This window comes from Narcine bancroftii, chromosome 12 (genome assembly GCF_036971445.1).
Source record: "Narcine bancroftii isolate sNarBan1 chromosome 12, sNarBan1.hap1, whole genome shotgun sequence".
NCBI lineage: Eukaryota > Metazoa > Chordata > Chondrichthyes > Torpediniformes > Narcinidae > Narcine > Narcine bancroftii.
Window position 1 is genome coordinate 78632516 of NC_091480.1, and position 13682 is coordinate 78646197.

Below are 13682 nucleotides of genomic sequence, written 5' to 3' on the forward strand. Positions count from 1 at the left end.
TCCAAAGTCCTGGCAGAGGGAATGCTATCTACAGGGGAACACACCCACACCCTTCCCTCTTCTCAGCCAGCAGAAACGCTCTTAACTGGACTGTAGGCTACAATTAAAGATGGCACCAGTATCAGGGTGGAAAATGCAAATTTCAGTTACTATTGTCAGCTGGGAGTTCTGCACTACTGCTATTGTGCAATGCTAGAAGGAGACAAGGAACAATGTGACCTAGATCACCCCAGTAACTCCCAATCTGGAAACATCAAATTAAACTGCAGGGTACAGTTTAACCTAGTTGCCATCAAAAAGACCAGCCTCAACATGCAGCAAATACAATGCCATTTCCATTTTAAGGAGAAACGCAAGTTTGGGGAGGAAATGTGCACAACTGAGGAATTCTGCACCTCACTCTCCTTTGTCCCAACACTAGTGGCTGCAACTTCGGCTGTCTTAAACTAGTAGGCATTAAGTTTGAGGCCAAAAGGAAAAGATTTAGTAGGGACCAGAGGGACAAGTTCCTCCACACAGGGAGTTGTCAGTTTGGAATGAAGAGCAAGTAGCAGAGGCAGTTCAAATTACAATATTTAAAAGAAATTTGGACAGGTTCGTGTGTAGAAAGAGTTCAGAGGGATATGGGTCAAATGCCACCAAATGGGAATTCAGATCGACACCCCAGTTGGCATGGACAGTTTGGATCGAAATTCCTGTGGCCCTGCAGTACAACTTTATGACTCCACTCTTTAAAACAGTCAGAAGATTATTTACTTCCTCCACTCTCATTGTGGGCTCTCCAACCAACGTCTCGGCCAAACGCCTGCCCCCAAGACAGTGCAACGCTGTCCAAGTATCAGTCTGGTTTTCTGAGTGACCGTCTCTGGACAGCAACACATTCTCACTGAAGCAGAAAGCATGGTCATAGATGAGTTAGAACCAACGAAAGACTTTACCTCAGCATCACATTCCAGGTGGTTTGGGAGCAAGATCCAAGTGTTGGAATTTGAGAATCACAAATGCTTTGAAACCATTCACTTTTACTAATTGGGATGCACCAGACGCATGCAAACGATCAGTGCAATAGACAACTTGTAGAGTCTCTGGGAAGCCAGTGAATTAACTTAGACCTGGATCTAACATTTTTGAACTGAAAAGCCACGTCACTCAGCTACCAGTGCAGCCAGTGAAGCACTGATGAAATGGAAAAATAGGAGAAGCTTCTTTACCCAGAGGGTGCTGTGAATTTGGAATCGTATGGAGTAGCAAAGAACAAGTATATGGGCATGGTTAAATTGACACACAATTCTGACTGGAGCGAAGGTGAGACAGCACAAACACCAAATAGCTCATTTCTATTGTGCTGGCCCAGAGTTCAATTTTGTATAACTAACAACTCCTTCATTCAACTTTCTGGGTAAGAAAATGTCTCCTTTTCTTTCTCCCTCCAACAAATGATTATGAACACACAGGAAAATCATTAGCTAAGGAGATTAATAACAGACAGCACAACCTCACAACCAGGAATCTACGTGGAATGCTGCTGCCCGAGAGCAGCATCAACCCTCATACGATTCTCACTGCTGCCATCACAGGAAAGAGACTCAAACCACCAGCTTCAGGAACCGCTGCCACTCCTCCACCATTACACTCCTAAAACCTCAGACTCATTTCTTCCTTTGCACATTATTTATAACTGAATTTTTTTTTCTGCATTTGCAGTTTGTTTACATTTCTCTATTTGGTATCGGACCTTTATCTGGAGTACAGTTTACACTCAACATTCATTGGAGCGCTTTCATCCCTAACGTCGAAGTACTCGAGATGGCAGAGGTCGACAGCATCGAGTCCACGCTGCTGAAGATCCAGCTGCGCTGGGTGGGTCACGTCTCCAGAATGGAGGACCATCGCCTTCCCAAGATCGTGTTATATGGCGAGCTCTCCACTGGCCACCGTGACAGAGGTGCACCAAAGAAAAGGTACAAGGACTGCCTAAAGAAATCTCTTGGTGCCTGCCACATTGACCACCGCCAGTGGGCTGATCTCGCTTCAAACCGTGCATCTTGGCGCCTCACAGTTTGGCGGGCAGCAACCTCCTTTGAAGAAGACCGCAGAGCCCACCTCACTGACAAAAGGCAAAGGAGGAAAAACCCCACACCCAACCCCAACCCACCAATTTTCCCCTGCAACCGCGTCTGCCTGTCCCGCATCGGACTTGTCAGCCACCAACGAGCCTGCAGCTGACGTGGACATTTACCCCCTCCATAAATCTTCGTCCGCGAAGCCAAGCCAAAGAAGAAAGAAGAGTTTACACTACTGATAATTGGAAATTCTGCCTGTCCCACAGATAAAAAGAATCTCAGCGTTGTATGTGATGTCATGCATATACTCTGACAATAAATTTGAACTTCATTTTTGAAAGGAAGACAAGTCACTGAATGCCTCCATTTTTAAGCTCAGGTGAAGATCAATATTTTAAAAGGTAGATTACACACAGGATAATCAACCAGACAACCTCCACCTGCTGGTTGCAGGAGGAGGGGGGGGGGGGGGTAGGGGAGGAAAGAAGCAGAAGTTTTCCAGAATCTTCTACCCAAGCAAGCTGCTTTCACGGCACCAATTGATATTGGAAATTGTGGTATTGGGTACATAAGGAAATAAATTTATAATGCCCTGAGGATGCAAGAGGCAATACATTATGCAGTCATTTCTTTTAAAAGTCACTGGAATTTTGTTGGCAATACAGCCCTAGAATGAAAGATTACTGGTTAAAGGGAACACTTTGTGGGCATAAACTATCGAATAGTATTGGCAACTCAATTCATCGAGTCATTCTGTGCCTGTTCAAAAATTAAATTTGTCTCACATCTCAAAACTGGCTGCAGTACAATTATATGCTACTATTCTGCATTTCTTTGGCTTGGCTTCGCGGACGAAGATTTATGGAGGGGGTAAAAAGTCCACGTCAGCTGCAGGCTCGTTTGTGGCTGACCAGTCCGATGCGGGACAGGCAGACACGATTGCAGCGGTTGCAAGGGAAAATTGGTTGGTTGGGGTTGGGTGTTGGGTTTTTCCTCCTTTGCCTTTTGTCAGTGAGGTGGGCTCTGCGGTCTTCTTCAAAGGAGGCTGCTGCCCGCCAAACTGTGAGGCGCCAAGATGCACGGTTTGAGGCGTTATCAGCCCACTGGCGGTGGTCAATGTGGCAGGCACCAAGAGATTTCTTTAGTGCAGTAGGTATTCTCAACCAGGACATTCTCAGTGTACGGAACACAAGCTTCAGGCAAAAACTTTTTTTTTTTTTAAATTAGCTAGCTTGCTCTTTTTGAAATAGGCAGTGCACATCAGAAGGGCTAATTCATCTCCTATTATGCTGCAATGCAATTCTATATACACTGTATATAGGCTGCACCAGTTCATCAATTTGTACAAATGTGGAAATTCATGCTCACTATGTCTCCTCCACAACTCAGTTTGACCCAGGTCGAATTCAGAGGTGATTAGATGGGAGAGGTTTGTATAATTTCACTACACTTTACCCTGAATTAAGTTATAAAGCTGCAAAAAAAGTCAGATGCAACAGCTTCCTCCCCAATTAATTTCCCCTGAGGCTTCGAAGGATCAGGGACGGGAGCAACAGTAGACACTGCTGCCAATTTAAAAATGCTCAATGTAAAATTCAACCTTTAGAATCTGATTGAGGATCACACAGCACAGAGAGTGACCCATTTGACCCAGGCTGTGTCTGCCCACCTAAGCAACTCTTCAATTAGTCACAATCCCTCGCTCCTACCCCACATATAGCCTTGCAAATGTACCATCATGCATTTATGAATTTTATTTTGAAAGCTACTAATGAATTCTATTGTGCACTTTCCAAATCCTAATAACTTGCTTCATGAAGAGATATCCTCCTTTCTTCCCCTAGTCCTTCTGCCAATTATCGGAGAATGCAAACTTCCCACTGGCTCTCCCTCCAATTCACAATTTACTTTGCAATAACTTTATAACCAGTGGAGTATAAGTAATAACAGTAATCTGACAACCATTAGTCTGGAGACAGATAATGGGTTAGACAATAGCTATAAGAGAAAGTCGGGTGGGCTACTTGATTGAGCAAAAATTCACAACCAGTATTTTCTATTTCAGACAAACCTCATTTTGCTTGTTTAACCACTTTCTTTTCTGCAATTCTCTTGCAGTCCATCTGCACACAGTTTATAAGCACCAAACTCAAAATTTAAAGGTCAAAGGGCAATCTCACTTGATCCGAACACATAAGAGCATATTTCCCCTTTCATGATACCCCAATTATTATTCACAATTGGCAAAGAATTGTCACAGGGTTTAAAAAATATACCCAGCAAGCTCCTATAAACAAACAAAATTAACCCATGGTTTTTTTTTAAATTCAGAACGTGGTAATGGAAACCCAAGTAAAGTTTTGGACCATTCCTCCATTCAACTCTTACAAAACTCTTGCTCAAAATACGTTCTCACAATGTTCTACTCTTCTTTCAACGCTTAATCGGTTTCCAAGCTCTTGAGTACTGTGTTAATAAGGCAAGCCCATGCCACCCAATTACAACCCCCAGTATGTTTTTTTGGAGGGTGGGAGGAAACTAGAGCACCCATAGGAAACCCACGTAAACCGAGGGAGAACGAACAAACTCCTTAGACAGCACAGGATTCGAGCCTGGGTCGCTGGTGTTGCAAATGTTGCATTAACCTCAATGCTAACCGGTCTGCCATCTGGAAAATAATGTTTCCAGAAAGAAATACAAAACCTGCAGATGCTAAGCAAAAAATTGCTGGAAGAACCCATGGTAGAAACAGACAGAATAGCCAGAATTACAAATATAAAGGGAGAAAGAAGTTGGAGAAGGGATATTGTAGTATGAAGGGTCATGGGACTCTCCTGCAGGAACCTGGTGCAGGTACAGCACCCCAATTAGTTAGGAAAGAAAGAGTTTACAACAATAGATTTTCACATGTGCACCCACTTCTGGCACACCTTGCAATTGACTCTCCAGCATCATCTTGGGTCAAGACCTGGAGTGAAGCTGGAGTTCATCCTCAAGGGAAAAAGAAACCCAGCTACTCCACCTGTTGGGCTTTATACCCCTAGTCGGCCAGTGGGGGCCAACTCAGGTATGCCCTTAATAGGGCAGGTGATTAAAGGAGCCAGTGGTGGTGTGTGTAATCCCTCAAAGGGGCCAATGTAAAGGGGTGTGTTCACTGTGGGTGGTCTGACCTTGATGACCGATGAGGTGGCTTCCTACCAGGTTTCTGCCAGAGGGGGCATATGACTCTCCATACTACCGGCATAGAGGTGACAGAATACAAGACAGAAGGTGTGGGATATAGGGACATGTATAAGGCAGGAAGAAGGGGCGAGGAAAGAAAAATTACAAATAAGCAAGTTCAACAGCAGTTATCTGAAGAACTAAATATCGAAACAGCTTTCAAGAGAACATTGTCATGGAGGAGTTAGAGGGTAGGAGTGGCTTACCAGTTTTCATCCTGTACTAAAAATAAGTGGGCTGTGAAAATGTTGAGAATGGATTATTCAATACACTCATACCCTTCCAAAAAAAAAAGTACATCCCATTCCTATCATCATATCATGCAGAGCAATCCAATCCACACAAAAAAAATGTCATTCCCCATTTTCAAATCCCTCAGAACACCTCATTCCCCTTCTCTCCTCTCTGCCCCCACCCCACCCCCTCCACCTCTACAACCTTCCTAGTGTGCCCACTGCTATAATTGGAAAAGACAGAAAATGCTGGAAACACTCAGTAGGTCAGACTGCAGCAGTGGGAAGGATCACCCAGTCAACATTTCAGGGTGAAGGCCTTTGCAGCCTGCCCTGTTGCGTATTTTCAGAAGATTCTGATTTTATTTTAGATTTCCAGCATCTGTAGTTTTTTTTTCTAAATTTTTGTTTGCAGATGTTGAAGAACTGTGCTGAGAAACAACTCTGATGCTTACCCCAAACTCACTTCTCTCTTTCCAGCTATGTCCAACCTCTTTAGTCAAGTTTTTGGTTTGACTTGTCAAATACAGAAGTTAGAACAGTACAGATATGGGTCCTTCATCCCACAATATCTGTGCCAAACAATGCCAAATTAACCTCATCTCTCGTCTGCATATTCATTTATCTATTAAACGCCTCTATAAACACCACTATTGTATCCATTTACACCAGTACCACTGGCAGCCCATTCAAGACACCTGCCACTTTGGGGCGGGGGGAAAAGAAGAAATCTCACCCTGCACATCTTTAAACTTTCAGACCTTAAATGCATGTCCTCTAGTGTTTCAAATTTTACCCTACATGATCTTTTATTATTACAATTCATCTACCAAAAGCATTACTCCATCTCTGCAAAGACACTGCCTGACTTGCTGAGCACTCCAACATTTTCTGTTTTTAATCCTGGGAGCAGGCTTAGAAGCTTCTACTGAATTAAAGATAAAACTTATGTTGCCAAAATCCTCCAGCCTGTCTGCAGGTGACAGGTTTGTATGGCAAGGAGACAATGCACAAGATCACTTCTCATTGTGACACAGCTGTTCCACGAGGTTTGCCAGAGAATTACTGATACAGCAGGGTGGCCATTCAACCCATTATACTGGCTCTTTGGTAGAGCTCCAAATAATTCCACTTCCTTCTTTCTCCATAATCTCCTCTTCCTTCAATTTGTTTTCATGCTTGAATGTTATTCAAGCTACATTTCAAGAATGCTATTTCCCTTTCATGCACTGTGTTCCAAATTACAACTGCCTGTAAAGATGCTTTCCTTTGCCAGACACTTACAACTTGCTTCCTCTCACCACAGGAAATGATCTTTTCCCATTAACTCTATTGTAACCACTGAAGATTTTTTATTTTTAAATTGATTTTGGGGCTTTGTATAATTTTCAAGTCACGACCTCCCATTATCACCGCCACGACATGGACTACAATCACTGCAAGTCAAAATAACTCCATAAAAAAGGTTGCATTGTCCCATCCCAATCAATGCCTCGAAATCCACTGCAGTCACAGTGGTGTAGTGATAAATGCAGCAGTCAACATCCAGACGAGATACAATTGGATAAATGACCATGCAGTATCAAGAAACATCACTCAGCTAGGAAGCCTGCCATCTCCATCTGATAATGAATGTTGGTCATACACACAAGTACAATGGCCAAATGCACTGAAATTCTTACTTGCTGCAGTTAAAATGGTATGAAAGATACACCAATTATAGTGGTACAAATTACGCCAAGACAGAAAAAGGACTTTTTTTTTTAAAGTTATCGCAAGAAAAAGATGTTTCAGTAGTGCGGATAGTTCTTTTGGGGGTCCCAGGGTAGATTATGGTTATGGGAAGGATGGACAGACTCAGAAGTTTGAAAGCTGTTGGAAAAAAAAACAGTTCTTGAACTTAGAAGTGCTGGACTTCAGTACCTTCTGCCTGGAAGTAACAAGAGGAGATTATGCCCAGGGTGTTGGCTGCCTTGTTGAGGACCAGATGGGGTTTTGGTTCAGTAGTTCAACTGCAGGACTCTTGGACAGAGTAGATGTAGAACATTGGTTCCCACAGCGGGCACAGCTTCAGGATTGGAGGGTGTCTGCTTAGAATAGAGATGCAGAGGTATTTCTTTAGCGAGAGGGTGGTGAATCTGTGGAATTTGTTGCCACGGGCAGTTGTCAGAGGCCAGGTCATTCGGTGTATTTAAGGCAGCATTCTTGATTAGCATTAAAGGCTATGGGAGAAGACTGGGAAAATGGGGTAAAACACAGGATTCTGTTGACACAAGGTTAAGGGGTGGGGGGGGGGGGGGAAGAACACGAAGCTGGAGAAACTCAACAGGTCAAACAGTACCTTTATGTAGCAAAGGTGAAGATACATCAGCAACGTTTTGGGCTTGTGCCCTTCATCAAAGTGTGGGGGAGCATGAGAGATGCCCGAACAAAAGGGGGAAGGGAGGACTATAGATGATGGTTCAGCTCATGACCAAGTGCCGGGCAGACCTGCTGGGCTGAATGGCCTGTTTCTGCTGCCCGGTACCAGATCGGGACTGCAGCGCTCAATGCTGCCGAGAGGACGACTCCCACCACCTGGCGTGAACCCCGGAGGGGCGGTCTGGGTCTGTCCGCGGCGGTTTGGACGGGGACAGAGCGAGTACCTGGTGTTCGGGCCCTCCGCCAGCGCCTCCCCGTCCAGCGGGCTCCCGGCCGGGTCCTGCAGTTGCACCGAGTGTCGCTTGGCCCCGGGCTGCGCTGCGCCGTTGCAGCTCCGGGCTCGGAAGAGCTTGGTAAGGCGGCTTCTCAGCGAAGTCCTGCGGGAGCGGTCGCTCAGCGGCTCGTCGGCCTCCCCCAGGGCGGCGGCGGCGGCCGGCGGTTCCTCGCCCAGGCTGCGGCACAGAAGGTGGAGGGGGCAGTCGGCTCCGGGCCCAGGCCCGGCCTCCAGTTCGGCTCCGGCTTCCTCCATCGCCCCGAGTACCAGTACCGCGTCGCTGGTCTCCTCGGCGGGGGCCCGGGCACCCGGCCCGGAGGCGGCGGCCAGGCCCAGGCCCGCGCACTCGCAGCCTGCCCATTCCTCTCGGCCGGGCCCCACCGTGAAGTCGCCGAAGTCCCGGGCCAGCTCGGACACTCGCTCGTCCCGCCGGCTGCGAGGCCGGCCCGGGCAGCGCCGGTGACGCGGGCACAAGCGCGGCGAGGCGGGCCGCTCGGCCCCTCCGCCCGTGGCCCGCGGGAGCTGCTCGGCGGCCGGCACCAGGTTCCGGAAGACCATCAGCTGCGGCCGCGGGCCCTTTGTTGCGGGCAGGTCCAGGTGCTGCTGCAGTCTGCAGGCGGCATCTTGCAGCAACGTCGCCGGGCGGCGGCTCCCATCATAGGGCAGCGGCTTCAGCCCCGAGCCCCCCGCTGCTGCTGCCGCCGCTTCCCCCTCCTGCAGATTCGGAGGCACGACGTGCAGTAACACAAACCCAGCGGCAGCCTGCGCATTCATGCTGTCGATCGACCGACCGTCCGTCTCTCTCTCTCCTTGTATGTGTGCTGCCTGATTAGTGCATTAACTATTTATCCTCCTCCACTTGCCACAGAGCCAACCCCCTTCCATGGCTTGGACCTTCTCTCCCATCCACCTGCCAGTCCCGGGACCCATCAATCATGGGGGAAAATCAACCAGAACCTTCATCAGACACCCCGGTGTTTAAAGCCACACTTACTAACACTTCCGCAAATTCAATGCAATCTCCTCCTAATATCTGCACTGACGTTTCTTGTAGGTCAAGATACCAAGCGAGTTGAAACAAAACTCCCAACCACACGCTCCGAAATAAATGCACCGGTTCACCAAAAAGAATTCTCACGCAGGGAGGTTAAATCAAATGTATCGAGGTGCCATCACAGAACGAATTTCCAGCCCGAGATAGGTTTTTAAACTGTTCCGCATTTCGCCACGATGTGAAGTCGTTGGCCAAGAGTTCTCTCAGCGAGACGGCTCCAACACCTTGTGCAATTGTTGGACTAAATTTTATTTGTCCCTTTGAAAGTAAATCTCCCAATTGACGTTTGCTATTTTTTACACGCTGTTGGGAATTTGGGGGAAGAAAAGTTTTGGGGCAAGAAAAGTTTGGGGCAAGAAAAGTTTGGGGCAAGAAAAGTTTGGGGCAAGAAAAGTTTGGGGCAAGAAAAGTTTGGGGGAAGTGGTTGAAGCAGGAACGTTATTTACATTTAAGGAAAGACTGGATAATTACATGGAGGGGAGAGGATTGGAGGGGTATGGACCAGGTGCTGGTCAGTGGGACTAGGAGGGTGGGGATTTGTTCTGGCATGGACTAGTAGGGCCAAACTGGTTCTGTGCTGTATATGGTTATAAAACCGGTACTGACAAGCAGGTCTCTGGAGTCTTTGTTTGAATCCAGCACAGACGAAGGATTAGGAGACCTGTTAAAAATGGATTCAAAATCCTCTTCTCTACCCCTCTCATAAGAAACTGGGAAAGAAAACGAGCACAAAGTTGCCTGCTCTACTCCACTTGGCTGTTGAAGTGCTGCAGTAGAGGGTGCTCTATTGACATTGGGATTTAAGGCACTCTGCAGGGTAAACATTAAACTTCCATTTTTAAAGCACCCGCTGCACTAAATATATGAGGGATACTTCTCACATAAAAGTTTGGTCATGGAAGTGGATTATAAAGAATATCTTTTAAAAATGAGAAGGAGGTGGAGATTAGGGAGGAGATTAAGAGCCCAGGCAATTTTGCTATGACTATGAATGACAGAGCAGTTGCATCTGGGAATCAAGGAGGAACACAAATCATAGATCTGAAGAGGTTCCAAAGAAAAACAAACAATTTGAAAATAAGAATGAGGGTTTTAAAAATTCAAAAGGTCAGTGAGAACATGGAGGGGTAATATACCAATGCATACTCTTTCCCAAATGCAGAGATTCCTTGATCAGCTGCCAGGCCACCACAGAGCTACACTCCCTCATCTGCCATTTGCCTTGAACTTCACTTGACTTTGTCAATTCCCTTTCATAAGTCTGAAATTTATTTCCTATTAAAGAAGGCAGATGATTCCCAGGACTATATTCTGGCATTTTGAAAATACCTTTTAATTGTTTGGAATGACCTCAAGCACTTAGTGGACTAGAGAAAGTCTCCAACCAGAGTTCTGACCTTGTTTCATTGTGTATTCCTGGACAGATTCTTTTTTTTGAACCTTTGGGGTTAATGAATATTCATTGACCGCTTCCTGCTGTTGTCCAGTACATGTGACCTGGCTTCGGATTGCTCCACGCTTGTTCATGCCTGCGCACACTTTTGTGAGATCAACTCTTTCTCACGTTCCTCAGCTGAATTCCCAGATTCCACATTCTGATAAGCAAGACCTTCCAAGTATCTGCTAACAGTCTCGACTTCTTTTAGAAAACATCAAAGCATGCACCATACTCCTGGTTGTGAGCAAAGAATTGGCAGTCGTTAACTGTTCCATTTCTAAACAGGTTGTAATGTATCCAATGCATTCTCTGGACTCTCATTTAGGCCCTTTATGCATGGTACAATTCTCTCTCACTGTGGTCAATGGGATGGAATAGCATCTTTAATCTGTTCTGGTTTATCTGCAGTCAGCTGAAAAGACAGTATGAGGTCTTGCTTCCACTGTCTCCATCATTTAGACAAATTACTTGCCAGGAAATTCAGTTGCTGTTTGCTTTATTTGTTCTATCGTGCATGATAGAATCTCACAATATCTTGATTTTGGTGCCTGTCCAATGGGAAGGGACTGCACATCTGACTCCACGTTTCAGCATCTCTCCCTCTCTCTCAAGATACTGGAAAATAATTGTTAATTCAAAGTTATAAGAGTACCTCAATCAATTAAAGAAAGACTTGGAATCAGAATTTATTGTCATAAGTCACAAAATTTGTCAATTTGTGGCAGCACCACAGTGCAAACATTCATAAAAACCAACTTACAACAAGAAATTTTTTTAAAGTGGATGAAAAGTCTGGGTGGTGAGGGTCTTTAATGATGGAGGCTGCTTTCTTGAGGCACCGCCTCTTAAAGGCAGTCTCTTTGGTTAATTGTCGAATATCGAGAAACCGTTATTCTTATTGTGGTTGTCTCCAGAGTAACAGACAATTTCAACACAGGATAATGGTGCGACAACACACATAGCGGTTGATCAGAATAAGATATATTGTTATGAAGTTTGTTGTTTTGCAGCAGCAGTGGTAATGCAGAACAAGGTGTAAACATTACTATAAACTACAATTTCATAAACACAAGATTAAAAAAAATAAATAAGTAGTGCAAAAGAAGAGAAAATGTGAGGTAGAGTCCACAGGTTCATTGTCCATTTAGAAATTGGAGGGGAAGAAGCTCACCCTATAATATTGAGTGCGCGTCTCCAGGCTCCTGTACCTCCTTCTTGATGGTGGCAGTGAGAAAAGGGCATGGTCTGGGTGGTGAGGGTCTTTGATGGTGGAGGCTGCTTTCTTGAGGCACCGCCTCTTAAAGATGTCCTTAATGGAGGGGAGACTAATGTTTATGCTGGCTGTATTTACATCCCTTTGTAGCCTGTTCCTGTCCTGTTCATTGATGCCTCCATGGTACACCTGTTCTAAAGTAGCATCAACTAATTTTATATTGCAATGTACATTATGCTTGCTACTTACTAATAGCTGTGCATTTTTTCTCCTTCAGGTATACACTTAAGAGGGTGGATTTCACAAATGAGTACACGAAAAGCTTCATCCGTGCACTCATCACACTTTTGTATTGATTAGAATGAATGTAATAAAATAATCTGAACATCCTTGTTTCAATGCAGAGCTCTTAACATTAAAATGTTACATAATGAAAGATTTCAGTCACCTGTGGTCAAAATCGACCTAATTTGAATGCTCTCTTCCTTGTTATTTAATCAATGTTGTAACAATTTTTTTTCTCACACTTTAGTTATATGTCTCAATTAAAGATCTTGTCCAATACATTTTGAGAATCAAAAGTCGAATATCCACGTAATACACAGACAGTTTATATGCTCAAATGAATTCCATTAAATGTGTTAGAAAAGGACTTGGCTTTCAATGGCTGATTGTAACTTCAAACCCCCAACTTGACTTATGTACGTTGTCAATTCCCTTTCATAAGTCTGAAATTTATTTCCTATTAAAGAAGGCAGATGATTCCCAGGACTATATTCTGGCATTTTGAAAATACCTTTTAATTGTTTGGAATGACCTCAAGCACTTAGTGGACTAGAGAAAGTCTCCAACCAGAGTTCTCCTATTCTGACCTTGTTTCATTGTGTATTCCTGGACAGATTCTTTTTTTGAACCTTTGGGGTTAATGAATATTCAATGACCGCAATTTTTAATAACCATTTCATTACTCATCTCCATTTCATTCACAACTCCTGATACAAATTGTTCTTGTCCATTGTCACTAAGGACATGTCACCTTTGATTTCCTCTCTCATTAATGACGACGAGACTCATTTATTCTCTGAGTTCTGCACCAGACAATGATTTGCTGAATGCTTTCCAAGTACTTCTTTTATCCCTCTCCATTCCCTCACAAGATAAGCATTTTAGTAATGGGTTATTTCTTTCAGAGGTGTCAGAGGGACCTCACTTCTCAGTCAGAAGCTAATAGGCTCAGGTACCGCTCGAATATGTGAGCGCATAACCTAAAGCAGTAGTTTGTGTGCTGTGCTATGAGAGTGCTGTGACATTGGAGGTGATATCGTTTGGTTTTGATGTTAAGCTGTGATATCATGTTCTCCTCCTGGTCGAATTGGATAATTTATGTTTCAGCAGCTTGTTCACGAACATAGGTCAGTCAAAAAATCGTGAAGTAAAACAGAAATTATGTCTTTGGAGCCTAGAAAAATGGCATAATTGAGCGAAACCTGTGCAATCACAGGGAGAACACACAGACAGCACCAGAGATCAGGATTGAACCCATACTGCTGGGTCAGTGGGTGTCAGCACAACCTCCTGTACTTCTCTGCAGTCCATAGAGAGAAACAGTGCCTCCCATAATCTTTGGGACAAAGACACTCTTTTCCTTTATTTGCCCCTGTGTATACAATTTTAAATTTGTGATCAAACAATTCACATGTAATTAAAGTGCACATTTCAGATTTTATTCAAGGGTATTTATGTATATTTTGGTTTAACCATGTA

The 13682-nt window shown here is 44.6% G+C and overlaps 1 protein-coding gene across 6 annotated transcripts in view; it reads right to left on the reverse strand.

The window, feature by feature from the left end:
• The window catches only part of socs7 (suppressor of cytokine signaling 7), a 45100-nt gene extending 35909 nt beyond the window's left edge, over window positions 1-9191 (reverse strand). For all 6 annotated transcript variants that reach the window (XR_011347583.1, XM_069907023.1, XM_069907022.1 and 3 more), the window contains exon 1: window positions 8164-9191. Coding sequence is in view for 5 of the 6 variants with exons in the window: in XM_069907023.1 (XP_069763124.1) it covers window positions 8164-8987 (824 nt within the window). In the remaining variant the exon portion in view is untranslated. The remainder of the gene's footprint in view (window positions 1-8163) is intronic.
• Window positions 9192-13682: the final 4491 nt, after the last annotated feature.